Below are 17505 nucleotides of genomic sequence, written 5' to 3' on the forward strand. Positions count from 1 at the left end.
AAGTGCCATCCTTTGCATGGTATTCTTTCTCCCCCTACTTACTCATTCACTGATACACAGGCATACATTGTACCTAAGCAGCATGACACACAACATTTTACTATGCAGGCTGTGTTTGAAAGGACATCTTATTGTACAGCACTTTAACTTATATTTCTATTCTATGTCTATAGGTGTCCAGGAAGATGCCAAGCCAAAAGCCAATGTCCACAATGTACCCAACACTTCATAGCAAATTGGATCACTCACTCTAACTGTGGCAAGTACCACTACAGATATATCTGCTCTTGGGGATTTAGTTAGTGAGTTGCAGGGGAGAGTACAGAGTGAAGCACAAAGCGTGGGTGTAGCACAGCAAGTGTAGGTAGCAGTGGAACAACTCCTTTAGCTTGAGTACCCCTTCAATGGATGTATTACACCTTAGCCTTGTCCAAAAAGTTTACTTATGATGAGGAGAAATAAGGAAGCAGCAGGTAAGTAGATTGGTATCCGTGATGGTTGAGGTAGGGAAAAGGACAATGTTAAGGATTTGTCCACAGCACTATGCCGGTGTGGATAGTTCTGTTTGTGCATTGGGTAGACCACATACTTAGTTGAAGGTTTCACCAATCAGAGCCTGATGTAAGACTCTTCATGGATACAAACAGGGTTTAGCAGACATTTCTTCAAGTCTCAGTGCCCTCCTCAGGTTGAGACTAAGCCTCCACTTCTTTCTTCTCCATGGTAATGACTCTCTGTATGGAGGTTATGCAATACGCAATATGCTATTATGATCTCTGAGACCTCAGCATGTCATAGATCAATCTGCCAAGTATCTGAGCCTCTGTTTCAACATACCGATGTGGTATGTTCTACCATGATCATGGTGGGAAATGTGCCACATTATAGTGCCATTCACCTCTTGTTTGTGGTTGTCCCAAGGTGTCATGAGTCAGTGCTGAAGAGGATATCATAGAATCATAGAATCATATAAATTTACAGCACAGAAGGAGGACATTCGGCCCAACGTGTCCATGCCGGCCGATAAAGAGCTATCCAACCGAATCCCACTTTCCAGCTCTTGGTCCGTAGCCTTGTAGGTTTCAGCAATTCAAGTGCATCTTCAAGTACTTTTTAAATGCAATGAGGGTTTCTGCCACTACCATCCTTTCAGGCAGTGAGTTCCAGACCCCCACCAACCTCTGGGTAAAAAAAATTATCCTCAACTCCCCTTTAATCCTTCTACCAATTACTTTAAATCTATGCAACCTGGTTATTGATCTCTCTGCTAAGGGAAATAGGTCCTTCCTGCATACTCCATCTAGGCTCCTCATAATTTTATACATCTCAATTAAATCTCCCCACAGCCTCCTCTTTCCAAAGAAAACAACCCCAGCCGATCCAATCTTTCCTCATAGCTAAAATTTTTCAGTCCTGACAACAACCTCGTAAATCTCCTCTGTACCCTCTTGAGAGCAATCACATCCTTCCTGTAGTGTGGAGACCAGAACTGAACGCAGTACTCAAGCTGTGGCCTAACTAATGTTTTATATAGTTCTAGCATAACCTCCCTGCTCTTATATTCTACGCCTCATTGAATAAAGGAAAGTATCCTGTATGCCTTCTTAACCACCTTATCTACCTGTAATGCGACCTTCAGGGATCTGTGGACATGCGCTCTAAGGTCCCTCTCTCCCTCTACATTTCTAAATATCCTACCATTTATTGCATATTCCCTTGCCTTGTTTGCCCTCCCCAAATGCATTACCTCACACTTCTCCGGATTGAATTCCATTTGCCACTTTTCTGCCCACCTGACCAGTTCATTGATAGCTTCCTGCAGTCTACAGCTTTCCTCTTCACTATCCATCACACGGCCAATTTCTGTATCATCTGCAAACTTCTTAATCATGCCCCCTACATTTAATTCTAAATCATTGATACATACCACAAAAAGCAGGGGACCTAATACTGAGCCCTGCAGAATCCCGCTGGAAACAGCCTTCCAGTCACAAAAACACCCGTCGACCATTACCCTTTGCTTCCTGCCACTGAGCCAATATTGGATCCAACTTGCCACTTTCCCTTGGATCCAATGAGCTTTTACTTTTCTGACCAGTCTGCTATGTGGGTCCTTGTCAAAAGCCTTGCTAAAATCCATGTAGACTACATCAAACGCACTACCCTCATTGATCCTCCTTGTTACTTCCTCAAAAAATTCAATCAAGTTAGTCAGACATGACCTTCCCTTAACAAATCCATGTTGATTGACTTGATTAATCCGTGCCTTTCTAAATGACGATTAATACTGTCCCTCAGAATTGTTTCCAATAATTTGCCCACCACCGAGGTTCGGCTGACTAGCCTGTAATTACTTGGTCTATCCCTTTCTGCCTTTTTGAACAATGGCACAACATTAGCAGTCCTAAAGTCCTCTGGCACCACGCCTGTAGCCAGAAAGGATTGGAAAATGATGGTAAGAGCCTCCATTATTTCCTCCCTTGCCTCTCTTAACAGCCTGGGATACGTTACATCCGGGCCTGGTGATTTATCTACTTTCAAATCCCTTAATATTTCCTCTCTCACTATGTTTATCCCATCCAATTTTTCACACTCCTCCTCCTTGGTCACCAAGGAGCCATTTGTCCAATCTTCCTCTTCAAATAACAATAGACTAGAGTCATTGTATGGTTACAGTATGGAAGGAGGCCATTCGGCCCATCCAGTCCATGCCATCATAGCTCATTCACATGCATAATTTTCTGTATTTGGTCACAGACCACCTGTACATCAATGGAATGGAACTCCTTTCTATTCATGAAGGCCATGCGATTGTCAGTAGAGATATCTACAATTCGCTGCACTTTGGATAAACCTGATACATTGAAAAATTACAGTGCCCTCTCCTGCTGCTGGCTTTCTATGGGGAATGTGATGAAAGATATTTTGTTTGTTAGGGCAAATTCTGTCACTTGCTGCAGGCATTAGTGCACTGCAGATTGAATGACTTGGCATTTATTTCAACAAGGTGGCTTGGAATGATGTGGTTGCATAAAAGTTAAAGTCTATGGTCACCTTTGCAGCCACTGGTAGAGCTTTTCTTGCATTGTTCTCGTCTGATGGTTCAGATCAAGGAGACAGCCTCCTTAGTAAAGCATAGCCAGCGAAGTAATATCTCCTCAGACATATATAAATAGTTGAATCTTGATCTATAGACACAGATGGTTGGGAAAGAGTGGATGCAGGCAATCCGTCTCATGTGTAAACAAACCTGCTTGTGATCCTTTCTCAGGTCCCCAGCTTTCTCCTCAAAAATATGCAGAAAGAAAGCAATACGCAGCAGATTTAGCATCAACTAGTCAGAATCCTGAAAAAGCTAGAGATGAGGTACAGTAGTGCAGTGGCTATGTTACAGCACCAGTAATCCAGATGTCTAGACTAATAATCAGAGAAAGTGAGTTCAAATCACACTATAAAAATCTAGAAATAAAAAACTGGTATCAGTAAAAGTGACCAAGAAGCTGTCTGATTGTTGTAAGAACAACTGGTTCACTAATGTCCTTAACGGAAGGAAATCTCCCATTCTTAACTGGTCTGGTCTATACATGACTCCATTCCCACACCAACATGGTTGACTCTTAACTATCCTCTGAAGTGGCCTAGCAGGCCACTCAGGTGTATCATAACAGGTGGTTCAACAAGAAGGCCCACCGCCACCTTCTCAAGGGCAACTTGGGATAGGCAATAAATCCTCACCTTGCCAGTGATGTCCACATCTGGAGAACAAATAGAAAAAAATGGCAAGTCCTAGGGCCAAAAAATCTAAACTGGAAAAAACTAGGGCAATACAGGTCCAAGGATAATGCAGAAACCAAATACAAAGACCAGAACTCCAATAATCCAAACTTCAACAGCAAAAAAACAAATACTGCCAAATACCTTCAAGGGCACATGTTCCACAATTGCAGACATGCCTTTCCAGCATTGCCAGTTTTAAATCAGCACTGGAGGCATTCTGCACTGTCCTGGCAAACAATTTGTGAAATGGCGACGCTAGGTACTTAACACAATTGATATTATTCAGGGCTTTCGCACATTTTGTGTGAGAAGCATCGATTAAAACAATTTTCAGGCTGTGAAATTACATGGACAAGTAATCAAGGAAGAAATAGGCCTATATTCCACTTGTCTGATTTCCTGACTCCCCGTTTGTATGGCCCTTACCTGCAATGCTGGCGAGGGCCATTGGAAGATCTACTCTCAAGCCAATAATCTTACCATTGCTCTTTTGTCAGCAGTTGATTTTGGTAAGTGTGCAGAATCTTCACTCTTACAAATTGGCCGACACCTGCAGTCCTCCAGGTGCCGAGTTGGAGCTATACGCTTTAATTTATAGGAAGTTGACTGGAGTATAGTGAAGTGTAACCCTACTTTGGTCTCAACATTTAGTCTACCAAGTAGATAAACCAAGACTATATAGACATGGATGTCATTAGCATTAACATGTGTTATTCATGCCTCCCCATGCATCATACATGCTGTCATCATGGGTTAGTCAATACATTTTATTTAGCTCACAGCAAGTCAAGAAGAATGGAGACCTTGCTACCCAAAAATATAGGTATAAGGAAATCAAAATTATTACAACTGTACTGTACTCTGAAAATATGATTAGATTAAATAGCTCTAGAAAGATGTGTGAGTTCTTAAACCAAGATTAGGCTTTTGGATGCAGGGGTAATTTTCGAATTTCACATTTCTGGCAGGAAATCTTGCCCATATTGGAAAATGGTGCCACAGTGCGATTCTCCAGCCATACGGTCAGATTGTCCAGTAGGGCATGAACTCAAATTTCTTAAGTACGCTCTTGGCAATGAGGCTCCCCACTAAAAGTGCGAAATCAGAAAATTAGCCCTCTCATTTCAGCCTTTTGTGTGTCCAGGGACCCTGTACTGGTTTGTGATCCAAATGAAGAAACCAAGGTGATCCTTGTCTTAGTTTGAAAAACACCCCACATCCATGAACTGAAAAGATGGAGAAGAAAACTACTTCAAATTGCATAACTTTGAAACATATGGGGTAATTTTACAAGTCTGCACTGGCAATAGAGAGGCTCTCCCACCAATTGTGCTTGTCAGAAAGTTGGGTGCACTGACCACAATTTTCCAACCAAATGTTCAGAAAACCATGGGCATCGAGCACCTGAATTTTTGAATTGCACAGCTGGTGGGCAAGGGTCCCCAAGTTACCCCTAAACAGTGAGAAGAGAGAGGAAAAGTACAACTATTTGAAATTTTCTAATAAGTGCAATTAAAAGAAACATGGAATACAGAACAAGGGCTGAGGATGAAGATATAAACTATTGACCTACCTGTTCTTGCAAATTCACTGCTCTGACCTCCTCATTCAGCACTGCTATGTCTTTATCCAGACAGCGACATAATTTGTTAATATTGCTGTCTCTTTCATTTACAGCTCTGTCAATTACAGTGCGAACTGCAAATATTGAAGGTTTCAGAGTTGCAAATACAGCAAGATCCTCAGGAGGTGTAGAAATCTTATACTTATCGACGAGCTGATACATCTGTACAACAATACTTGATTCTTCATCCAAGACTTCAATCTAAAAAAAAGTCAGTAGTTGTGTTACTAAAGTTATCATTAAGCCTTTTATCACATGGTTACTTATTGTTAGATCCATGGGCCAACTACCACCCTTGTGTGCCTTTTTTGCAGCCCTTAGCATGTATCCAGTTGAGTTCCATGTTTCGTGCTCTACCAGTAGTTAAACAATCTAAGTTCCCATTGTGTTGTATTACAGCCTATGTGCCACAGCTGGTTTTAGTCACCAGCAAAACCATGTCACTGTGAAGGATAGTGGCCGATGCACGTACCAGTAAATGCCGTGCTCCCAGGTTTGTCAGAATCACAAATCCAACTTGAAATGTTTCACAAAAATCCAAAAGGTGAAAGTGATATGACTGTATTCCCTGCAATACGGGCTGCTGCTGGTGATCCCAGCACCTTCTACTCATGGGGTTTTCCATGATTTGGAATCACAAAGATCACTTAAGATTCCCTTACACAATAACCTTGAATCATGAAAAGACCCACAATCATTAACAAGTACATGGCATTTCCACAACTTCATCCATAACCTTGGGGAAAAAAAACTGGATCACTGACAATCGCTAGGGATTACAACAAGCAATGATCCATGGAAAAAATATGGAATCATTCCAGAAATGAGCCACCGAGAAGCCATCAATCTCGTGGTCCAACTATGCGCATACAGTAGACAGAAAAGTAACCTCCAGAATTAGCTGAAGAAAGACCTTGAAGTCACATTGTACCTTTCACATCACAAAGCTCTTTTACAACCAGTGTATTATTATTGAAGTGCAGTCAGCCAATTTGTGCACAGCAAAGTCCCAAAAACAGAAAATCAGATAAATGAAAGCTAATCTGTTCTTGGAGGTGTTAGTTGATGGAGAAATGCTGTCCAGAACATCAGGAGAACTCCCTGCTCTTCTTTTAAGTCCATCCAAACCACCGGAAAAGACAGAGTCTCCGTTTAATGCCTCATGTAAAAGACAGCAGCTCCAACAATACAACACTCCCTCAGGACTTCAGTGAGGTGTTACAGTCCAGATGACATGCTCAAGTTCTGGAAAAGGGCTTCAAAACACAACCTTCTGACTTAAAGGCAAGTGTGCTATCAAGTGAAGCAAGCTGGCACTGATGGGTATTGGTAATCTCTGCAAATATTTCAACTTCTAGTTTGAATATGTATACATGGGAAACAGGAGTTCTTGGAAGATTATATAAAACTGAGATTTCTTCAAAACTACCTAACGTTTACAATTCAGAATTGAGCTGGTTCATCTTCCATCAAACAGATATCAATCATTCCATCCCAAAATCACATATGCGCTCAAAATGCACCAAATTAAGTGTCAAAAATCAATATTTTAGGAGGAACATAATCTCTCTCTCACCCACTTCCAGAAAATAAATCTTATACCTTCTTTGCTTGCATCCACTACATAAATTTCAAAATTTACCTCTGTTCAGAAGTGAATAGGATAGCGTTTTTTTTTTCATCCCCACAGCACAAGCAGCAAATGTCACAGCCATAAGCGAGAGCTTGAAAAAAGGGTAGCCTGGGAGCTCAGAGGGCATAGGAGGCACATCAAATTACCATAATAGATGCTACCTCACAAAGGAGCAGTGCCTGAGAAGGTTTAGTGTCAGCAGGAACCCGTGACTCAGTTCTACACTGGGGTTCACAATGACGTATCGAGATAGTCAACCATCTGCACTGCACTTCCCATGATAATTGAAGCAATCACTACCCTTAGGGGATCTCTGAGGAATAAATGGTGTCATGCACCGCACAACTACAAGAAGTCAGTAATTCCTCTCTGTGCTATCATGACAAGGGAACTCCAGTACACAGAAAACTAGACAGTTGCATTATCAGCACACTATAGGCCCATTTTTTCTGTTATAGCATTTGGGCATAAAGGATCACATGGGTGCAGTGAATAAAGGCAAATCGGGCAGGCGGATGCACGCCCATTGTGAGCAGACCCTCTTAAATACATGGGATCCTCCCACCTAACCTTCCCCTGTGCACTGCATCTAAATTATCCTTCACATCCAAACGCAATAAGGCCCTCTCCCAATACATAGTCTAACAAATATGAACTCTACCTTTCAATTCAGTAAATCATGCTTCAAACAAAAAATACATATAATAGTTATCTAAGGCCACACCTACCTCAATGATTTCAGCTATCATACTTTATCTAGTCAGTCCTCCTTAGCAAACTGATGTTTATTGAACAAGGCCCCATAGCTATCCCTTATTTAAGACTGACTTCATAATTAAATAGGCGAACCCATACATTGATATGTGAAATTATTATATGTTTTATTTCGTTTAAAGAAGTGAATTCTAGGTGCATTCTTATGCATTGGGTGAGCATTTCCTCTCTCCATTACATGCACTGAAATTGTAAACCTGATCTTCAAAAACAAGTTTACGATTTCACTACAGATGGCATACAATGGAAATCATCCCTAATTATCATTAAACTATTTTTATTTTCCAAACATGGAATCACACAATGTTATCCTTTTCTACCTGTGCCCAGATTTGGCCTAGCAGTTGTGAAGAACAGTGCAGTGAGACCTTCCTCTTCTCCTTACTGAAGAAGGATATGTGATAGTAAAAAGAGGAAAAGTTGGGGTGGAGAGGGTTAGGACTTTACCAGTGTGTTATCGTTACAGGATATATTATGAAAATTTTTCCAGCATACCCTTTCCTGCATCTCATCAAGGAATAGCAAATTATTCACAAACTCCATGGTAGTAGTTGGAATAATTTCGAGTTTATACTCAGCATCCTGTGCTTCATGAATAATAGCATCGGTCTTCTTCTTGGCAAGAACTGGAAGTATCTCATTAATAACCTAAGCAAAAGAAATTCAAAACAGTGCGACAAATATTATCAACAAAAGTATTACATTGCCTCTTATTTTCTACTGTATTGTAACTATTGAGCTGTTGTCCTATTATAAATAATCAGGTTAACATTTATTTCAGGCTTACTAAATTAGACATTAGCCCTCCAATGATGTGTACATTTCAACTTAACCAATTTAAATGGATTTACGAGTAGCTTGTGAAAGCACTTAAAGATCCTCCCTTATTCCACCACCAAATATGAAATATAAAATTATACATCACTGCCAATTGTATGTGAAAATTATTTTTTATAGTCACTTTTGACAAGCTGGACTTACTAGAGCCACAATTATTTGTCTAACATTAAGAAGCATAGTGAGAAAGACTAGTATTTGTATTGTACTGATTAATGTAAAGATATATTATATATTAAAATTATTATACACTTCCTGTCAGTTTTTTCTATTATAAGTTTCTATGTCCATATGCATAGTGAAAAGTGTCTCCGTAAGTTTGCCATGCTGTAATTACACACTAACCTCAGTAGAGGCGCTGCAATGCCACAACTGGCAGAAGGGTGTAATTAAAGTGTGACAAGTTTACAAAGGCAGTTTCCGCTTTAAAGGTGGACATAGAAAACTGATAATGGATATATAAAAATAAAGACAGAATGTATGCTTTTAAAATGGGAACTGAATCACGTCCACATTCCCTTGTCCCATTATCCCCTACCCTCTAACCCCACTTCATCTGAAGGTATACTTGGTCTTGACTCCATGTACACCATCGTCATGGGAGATTGAGCAGTGCACATTTGCTGTCAACTTTTTCCATTCTAAATTTATACGTCTGTTAGAGAAACTATACTAGATGACATTGTGTTCGGGTTACATCTTGTGCTGAGGACCCCTTTTTGTGATTAAAAGACAGCGTCTGCAGAAAACTGCTGAAGCAGGTAGTGTCTGACACACATCCAGATCAGCTCAGTCCCTCAAGGGCCTTTGAACCTTTGTGGCTGATACAAGCTGGAATCATAAAGATAGTTATTCGTCTTTTGTGCAGTTCTGACCTTCTGGGAGATAAATCTATCTGTCATACAACTATATAAGGAGTTGCTTTTACCCTTTCCCCTAAATGTAGTTAGACAGGCAGCTTATGAGTGAAGGTCGTGGAACTCTACCATAGTGATAGCGAGTCTCTGGAATGCTGAGTAAATGGAAGTTAATGTAAACTAAGATTAAAGGTCATGGAAGATATGGTGTAATGACCAGGAGCTAAAGGTATAATAACCGGACCATTGTAATGCGAAGTTGAAGAAAGATCATGGGTTGGCCACCCTGCTACTGAGCTCAGCAACTGCAATGTGATGTTTCCCGCAGCCTTCGCATCGTTGCATGTGTTGTGTGCGAGTATCATTTCCTCTAATAAATTGAAAAGCAAAAAGACTCCACATCTGGAACTCTCATTCGTGGCATAGAGATGACTCCAAGCTTGTCTCTCCAGCATTTCTAATGTGTCGACATTTGTAATGGAAACTGCCTATGTGAACTTGTCACGCTGTAATTATACCCTCCTGCCAGTGGAGGCACTGCGGTGCCACTATTGGCAGTAGAGTGTAATTACAACATGACAAATTTACATAAGCAGTTACCATTATAAACAGAGAGATAGGATTTTTAAAATACTTGTCCAGTTAACCATCTAGATACCTAGCTAATAGCTTTTTATCTTAATTAACTCTTTTGACCCAAACACTACAACAGAGGACCTAACAAGAAAGATTTTCGACAAATAAGCAATGTTTACCTCCAGACATAGTAGAGGTGAAGGAATTAGTGTCTTCTTGAGAGATGTGTTATCGATCAGCAGCAATCCTAAGTTTTTATTCTGCTTAATATTAACTGCATCAGTATGTTCTTTGTGGTATTTCTTCAACCAAGTCGAAAAGAAATGAATATCTGAATTAACAGTAAACACCAGATTTTACGTTATGCCATTTAGCAAAAAATTTTGCAGTTTTGGTTTTGATGTTAATATTAAATTAATTTGATTTTAAAACAAATGCAATTTTAACTTAAGGAAATATTTCCCAACATTAAACCATATTTTATAAAATTTTCTCAGTCTGCTGATCACAATATCAGGAAAGTGGAAGGAAAGTAAAAGGAATGTCAAGGCCTTGGAGAGGGTGCAGAGGAGATTTACTAAAATGGCACCAGGGATGAGGGACTTCAGTTATGTGGAGAGACTGGAGAAACTGGGATTATTCTCCTTAGAGCAGAGAAGGTTAAGGGGCGATTTAATAGAGGTGCTCAAAATTTTGAGGGGTTTTGATAAAGCACATAGGGAGAAACTGTTTCCACTAACAGGAGGGTCGGTAACCAGAGGATACAGATTAAAGGTAATTGGCAAAATAACCTTAGGGGAGATGAGGCGAAAAATGTTTTATGCAGCGAGTTGTTATGATCTGGGAATGCACTGCCTGAAAGAGTGGTGAAAGCAGATTCAATAGTAACTTTCCAAAGGGAATTGGATAAATACTTGAAAAGGAAACATTTGCAGGGCTACGGGGAAAGAGAAGGGGATTGGGACTAATTGGATAGCTCTTTCAAAGATCCGGCACAGGCACAATGAGCCGAATGGCCTCCTTCTGTGCTGTATGATTCTATGATTCTATGAAATATGAACTATGAAAGAATAAAGAATTAGCAATAAATAATGAACATACAGAAAATCCAAGGGAAAGAACAGACATGATGAAATAAACCAGACAGGGAACACTTGGAAAAATTACCCCAGTTTCATTGTTCTCAGAGATTTACAACCTCCTGGGCATTAATTAAAGAATTCCCTTCATGCCACAAATATAGATATTTACAACGTTCAATAAATTACCCTACACCATGTCATTCACAAATTTTGTGCAGAGATAGCAATTAGGTTTATTCTCCTCCTGGACAGTTACGTAGTTTCTACAACTAGTGCAGTCAGTGTTCAAGATATATTTACATTTAGGAACATAACAGTAGTAGGCCGTCCAGCCCCTCGAGCCAATTCCATCATTCAATTAAATCATGGCTGATCTGTATCTTAACTCCATCTACCTGCGTTGGTTCCATAACCCTTAATACCCTTGCCTAACAAAAATCTATCAATCTCAGTTTTGAAATTTTCAATTGACCCTCAGCCTCAACAGCTTCTTGGGGGAGAAAGTTCCTGATTTCCACTACCCTTTGAGTGAAGAAATGCTTTCTGACATCACCCCTGAATGCCGAGCTCTAATTTTAATTCTTTGATCTGGACTCCCCCATCAGAGGAAATAGTTTCTCTCTAACTACCCTATCAACTCCTTTAATCATCTTAAGCACCTCAATTATATCACCCCCAAATCTTCTATACTCAAGGGACTACAAGTGTGGTCTATGCAACCTATTCTCATAATTTAACCCTTTTAACCCAGGTATCATTCTGGTGAATCTGCGCTGCATCCCCTCCAAGGCCAATATATCCTTCCTGAGGTGCGATGCCCAGAACTGAATGTAGTACTCTAAGTGGGGTCTAACCAGAGCTTTACATAACTAATATAACTTCCACTCCTTTGTATTCCATGCCCCCTGGAGATAAAGGTCAACATTCCATGAGCCTTTTAAATTATTTTTTGTACCCGGCCACTAGTTTTTAGCTTCTGACATATATGTCAGAGGGCTGGTTTAATTTTCAAATTTTGTGACTCACGTGGACTAAAAATATTACAAAAATATATAAATGAATTTTATCTTCCCAGTACTGGAATCAGTTTCTGCCTCAGTTTCCAATTTGAGATCAAAGAAACAAGCCTCAGTTACCCGCATTGAAGACCTAGCCCACGATATTTTAAAACTTTTTACAATACTTGATGGTCATGAAGATAGAAACTGATACAATTGGCAAATTGCTAGCAATGTGACAAATGATAAAAATGCACTATTGTGGGGACTCTACTTGCACCTGTTTTCCAAATGTAACTTTTGCTTCTGTGACTACAATTAGGTACACACTGTGGAGCAGATATGGAATTCTTGTCATCCAAAGTGTCAGAGAATATTATAGCAATCTCTACAATTATGGGCTTGATTTTCGGACGTCTGAGCTGGCGGGTTTGTGGCAGGGGGGCTCCGAAAATCGGGGATTCCCGGGGCGGGTCCAGAGCCCGGCTCCAACCCGCCCGCTTCCGGGTTCCCCAGTGACGCGCTTAGATGCGCACGCAGCCCCCGCATGCGGGACTCCCGCCGGCAATTAAAGCCGGCGGGATCCCACTTAAACCAATTAAGTAGATAGTTCAGGTCGTTTGCACACCTGATTTGTAGGATATTTTAGGAGAGGTGGGATTTTCAACTCAACTTAGACTGTTTCCCCTGCTGGGGGAAACACTCCCAGTTGAAACAGACGTGTTGCAGCCATCTGCCTGTGGCAGCTGCAAAGGTCCATTTGACAGGTGGGGGGTGGGGTGGTGGGGGGAGACCCTCACTCATTGCAGGAGGCCACTCTGTCACTTTTAACAAAGTTTGGCCTGCACCACCCTCCTCCGAACAATAAAATTCACAAACTTGCACACTTACCCCGGTGTTCAGACACATTTACCTACCTCGTGGACCTCCTCAAACGTACATCTTCCGGATGGGGGCCGCCATAGCTGCAGTTATGATCTCCTCGGAGGACGAACAGCATCACCAGTCTCGCCGGCCACGTCGTCCACCTCTGACACGTGGGGCTCCACAACACAGTGCTGTGACACATCCACCTGCACAGCAGGAGGGAGGGCAACCACAGAGAGAGATGCGTCGCAGAGGGCACTACCCTCACCACAGGGTCCACAGACCAAGGCTCAGCTTCCTGGACCTCTCTGAGCAGCAGTGCACATGGAGGCTCAGAGTCACTCGACATGTAGTCGCAGACATCTGCAGTCTCCTTCATGCCAAACTGCTCCCGGCTGGCCCGAGCACCATCTTCTTACCTGCCGCTGTCAAAGTCACCACTGCCCTCAACAACTTCTCCTTCACATCCTTTCAGTGTGCCACCGGGGACATCGCCGGCGTCTCTCAGTCGTCTGCACAAAAGAGCCCTGCAAATACACCGACACCCACTCTGCAGTGACACAAAGGGTGGCATCAGACGTGGGTCTTCATGGTGATCCTCAGGAAAGGGCATTATTGCGCAAACCAGACAAGATTTTCAAAGACGTGGCAGTAGTAGTGATAATAATGTTTTATGATTTTTTGTAAAACAAAGGAAAATAACTCAAAAATATGACATTTCGTCTTTCACCCTTGTGCATCCCCTTTGTACTGACAAATCCTTCGCCTTACGTTTACAGGAACCCCTACGTGGTGCTACCCCTGTGGCTTCAGCAGAGGTAGTGGCAGGTTGCTCTTGTCCATGCCCTTACCGATGAGATGCTTTGTGCGGACACCCTCTGGGTTTCGGTGCCTGTGAGGGCCCCTCCAAAGACTGCTCTACCTGCACCTGTGCAGGGGCAGACTCGGCCACCTGGAGAGGAGGCAGCATTGCGGGTACAGGTTGAGAGGGGGGCAACGGGTGAGACGTGGGAGCACTTAGAGTGGCGTCCCCACTTCCACGTCCCCGTTCACCATCATCCCTCTCCTGGCCCAGGCCCACATCACTCCTTCCACCCTGCTGGACGACAGTTTGGAGAACTTGTGTGAAGCCTTGGAAGGTCAGTTGTAAGGTATCTGTCAGCCTGTTTAAGGCGGCAGAATGTTGCTCACCCTGAATCCGAATGGCCGTTGTCAGGGCCTGAATGGACTCATTGTTGAGCCGTGCTTGACGCTCGATGGAGGCTAGCCTTTCCTCCATCGCAGACATTCCCGCACCTACCCGCGACACTATCTCAGAGATGCCTTCACGTCCCTGTGACAGTATTCCACGCATGCAGGAGTTGGGCTCCTCCATCCTCTGTGCGATTGTGGAGAGTGCGCGTGGCAACTGTTCCAGTACCTGCCCCTCGATGACTCTCTTTTTCACAGCTAGCTCCCAGGGTTCAGCATCTGGGTCCAGCTGAGCAGAGCCTGGAGAAAAGTGCTCCCACCGATGCGAACTCTCCACAGCTGCCCCTGCCACCAGGGTCTGCTCGTACTCATATGTGCGTGGTGACTCACCATGTGCAAGCCCAACTAAGCGAGGACGGGGACCCACCGAGGTGTATGTATCTGCGCTGGTGGATGGATGGCTCAAATGTGACGATGGACCCTCAGAGACCGGCAGGTCCTCTGAGGAATCGCCCTCCACAGTCACAGCGGTCGCAGAAGACCCTGCAAGAGAACAGAAAGCAATATTAAGCATGTGGACAGATGTTGAGGTGCTGCAGATGCCAAGTGATGTTTGGATCATTCGCTATCATGAGTGCTGAGTGTTAGATTTCTGTCACCAGCCGCTTGTGCACTCCCAGTCTCGGCGTGCGTCACGGACAGGCACTCCAGCGTGCGGCTTATCTCGAGTGCCTGCTGCTCCGCATCGGTTAATGCCACCTGGTGTGGCGGGCCCCCTCCGGTCCTTGCCCTCTCCCGGGCATTCTGGCATCTCTTCTCCTATCAAGGCAAAACAGAGGCTTGATTGAGTGATGGTTGCATGGTGACCCGCTGCATGCATTGGCAGGTGGGGTTGAGCGTGAGGGAGATGCATGGGAGGGTGCATGTGAAACATAGCCATGAGATTGTATGAGGATTGGGTTGCGTGGTAGCGTTCGAATGGGAACTGGGGCGGTGAGTACGTGCAGGCACGGTGAGGATGATAGTTGAGTGGATGTGAGGAGTGATGCGAGAGCCTTGTGGTGGCAGTGCAGAAGGAGTTGTGTGGTGGTGGAGGTGATGTGGAAGACAGAGTGTGGGAGAATGCGTAAGTATACTCACATTGGCTGACCTTGTTAGGTCATTAAATCTCTTCCTGCACTGCACCCAGGTTCTGGACACATTGCCACTGCTGCTGACCTCCTCGGCCACCTCCAGCCAGGTCTTCTTAGTGGTGGAGGGCGGACACTCCCTCACATCCGATGGAAAAAAATTTCCCTCCTCCTCCTCACCCCATCGAACAGCACCTGGAGTGAGGAGTCAGAGAACCTTGGAGCAGCCTTGCCTCTGGCCTGCTCCATGATCCAAAATTGGTTCTTTGCTGCAGGAGGAGCTTTGGAGGACTTCCCCTTTAAATAGGGCTCCTCCTGCCGACAGCCTGTGATGCAGGTGCGCAGTGCGCCCACTGCGCAGCTTTCCAGCGCGAAACCCGGAAGCCAAGGTAACTGCCTTCAAGGTAACCGCATTACCCATGCGCCCAGTCGACCCCCCCACCTCCCTCCTAAAATCGAACCCTATATGTCCTATTCAACTATACAAAGCAAATATAAAATTCAACATTTACTTCAAAAAGATACTTTATAGCTGACTTACATACAAAGAAGTCAATGCTTGGGTACTAAATACAGTATTTATTTCACAACTGAAGGAACTGCAAATGACTCACTCCTAATTACTGTGCTTGGTAAAGCTTAATCCTCCTCGCGTATAGAACAAATTCAGTCTCCTCAATGGGAGTGAAATTTGTCGTGGGCAATAGCGCAGAATGTGTGTTCATCCCCAATATGTTCTTCAAAGCAGTCAAGAATTAAATATTTTAAAGTTTTCTTCGTCTAACAATTTCTGCTTCCGAAGTGATACTGACTGACCATGAGTAAAAATCTCTTGACTACACAGAATATCCCTTTGCTTTCTGGCAGAGGGAGTTAATGCAACCTCATAAACCCCTATGAGTTGTTGTACTGCTGTAAAAATTAGAATCACAGAAGGAGGCCATTCGGCCCATTGAGTCCGCGCCGGCTCTATGCAAGAGCAATCCAGCTAGTCCCACTCGCCCGCCCTATCCCCGTAGCCCTGAAAATATTTTCCTTTCAAGTACTTATCCAGTTCCCTTTTGAAGGCCATGATTGACTCTGCCTCCACCACTCCCTCGGGCAGTGCATTCCAGATCCTAACCACTCTCTGTGTAAAAAAGTTTTCCTCATGTCACCTTCGGTTCTTTTGCCAATCAGCTTAAATCTATGTCCTCCAGTTCTTGACCCTCTGCCAATAGGAACAATTTCTCTCAATCTACTCTGTCTAGACCCTTCATGATTTTGAATACCTCTGTCAAATCTCCTCGCAACTGTCTCTGTTCCAAGGAGAACAACCTCAGCTTCTCCAGTCTATCCACATAACTGAAGTCCCTCATACATGGAATTATTCTAGTAAATCTCTTCTGCACCCTCTCTAAGGCCTTCACATCTTTCTTGAAGTGCGGTGTCCAGAACTGGACACAATACTCCAGTTGCGGCTGAATCAGTGTTTTATAAAGGTTCATTATGACTTCCATACTTTTGTACTCTATGCCTCTATTTATAAAGCTCAGGATCCCGTATGTTTTTTTAACCGCTTTCTCAACCTGCCCTGCCAGCTTCAACGATTTGTGCACATATACCCCCAGATCTCTCTGTTTCTGCACCGCTTTTAGAGTTGTGCCCTCTAGTTTATATTGCCTCTCCTTGTTCTTCCTACCAAAATGTATCATTTTGCATTCTTCTGTGTTAAATTTCATCTGCAACGTGTCCGCCCATGCCACCAACCTGCCTATATCCTCTTGAAGTCTATCACTATCCTCCTCACTGTTTACTAATCTTGCAAGTTCTGTTTTATTATATCATTATAACATCATTAAATAATTACTTTTGATTAACAAAACTACCGTGAGTGAGGGTGACTTTCTTTGCTTGACTATTTGTCCAGTTCCATTTTAATATGAAAGTGCTCAAACTGACACACTCATTCCTGCAATTACAGTTTCTACACTGATAAGCTCTTATTCTTGCCAATCTCCTCCACATCTCCTGTAACAGGCACTGCTCACCATTAGTCCAGGAAATAGAGATGGGATAGAAGATATAGGCAAGTCTGTCAGGGAGCACTTCTTCACACAAAGTGTGATAACTACTTGGAATAGTCTTTCAGGTGGGGTAGTTGAGGCAAAACACTGAAG

At 43.0% G+C, this 17505-nt stretch overlaps 1 protein-coding gene across 1 annotated transcript in view; it reads right to left on the bottom strand.

The window, feature by feature from the left end:
* dnah6 (dynein, axonemal, heavy chain 6) overlaps positions 1-17505 on the bottom strand; it is a 475651-nt gene that overhangs the window by 405128 nt on the left and 53018 nt on the right. The window contains exons 13-15 of the mRNA XM_067983622.1: positions 10258-10409; positions 8304-8456; positions 5351-5602 (exon numbers count right to left, since the gene is read on the bottom strand). Of these exons, the coding sequence (XP_067839723.1) occupies positions 5351-5602; positions 8304-8456; positions 10258-10409 (557 nt within the window). The remainder of the gene's footprint in view (positions 1-5350; positions 5603-8303; positions 8457-10257; positions 10410-17505) is intronic.

The sequence above is a fragment of the Heptranchias perlo genome, chromosome 4, assembly GCF_035084215.1.
Source record: "Heptranchias perlo isolate sHepPer1 chromosome 4, sHepPer1.hap1, whole genome shotgun sequence".
Classification (NCBI taxonomy): Eukaryota; Metazoa; Chordata; class Chondrichthyes; order Hexanchiformes; family Hexanchidae; genus Heptranchias; species Heptranchias perlo.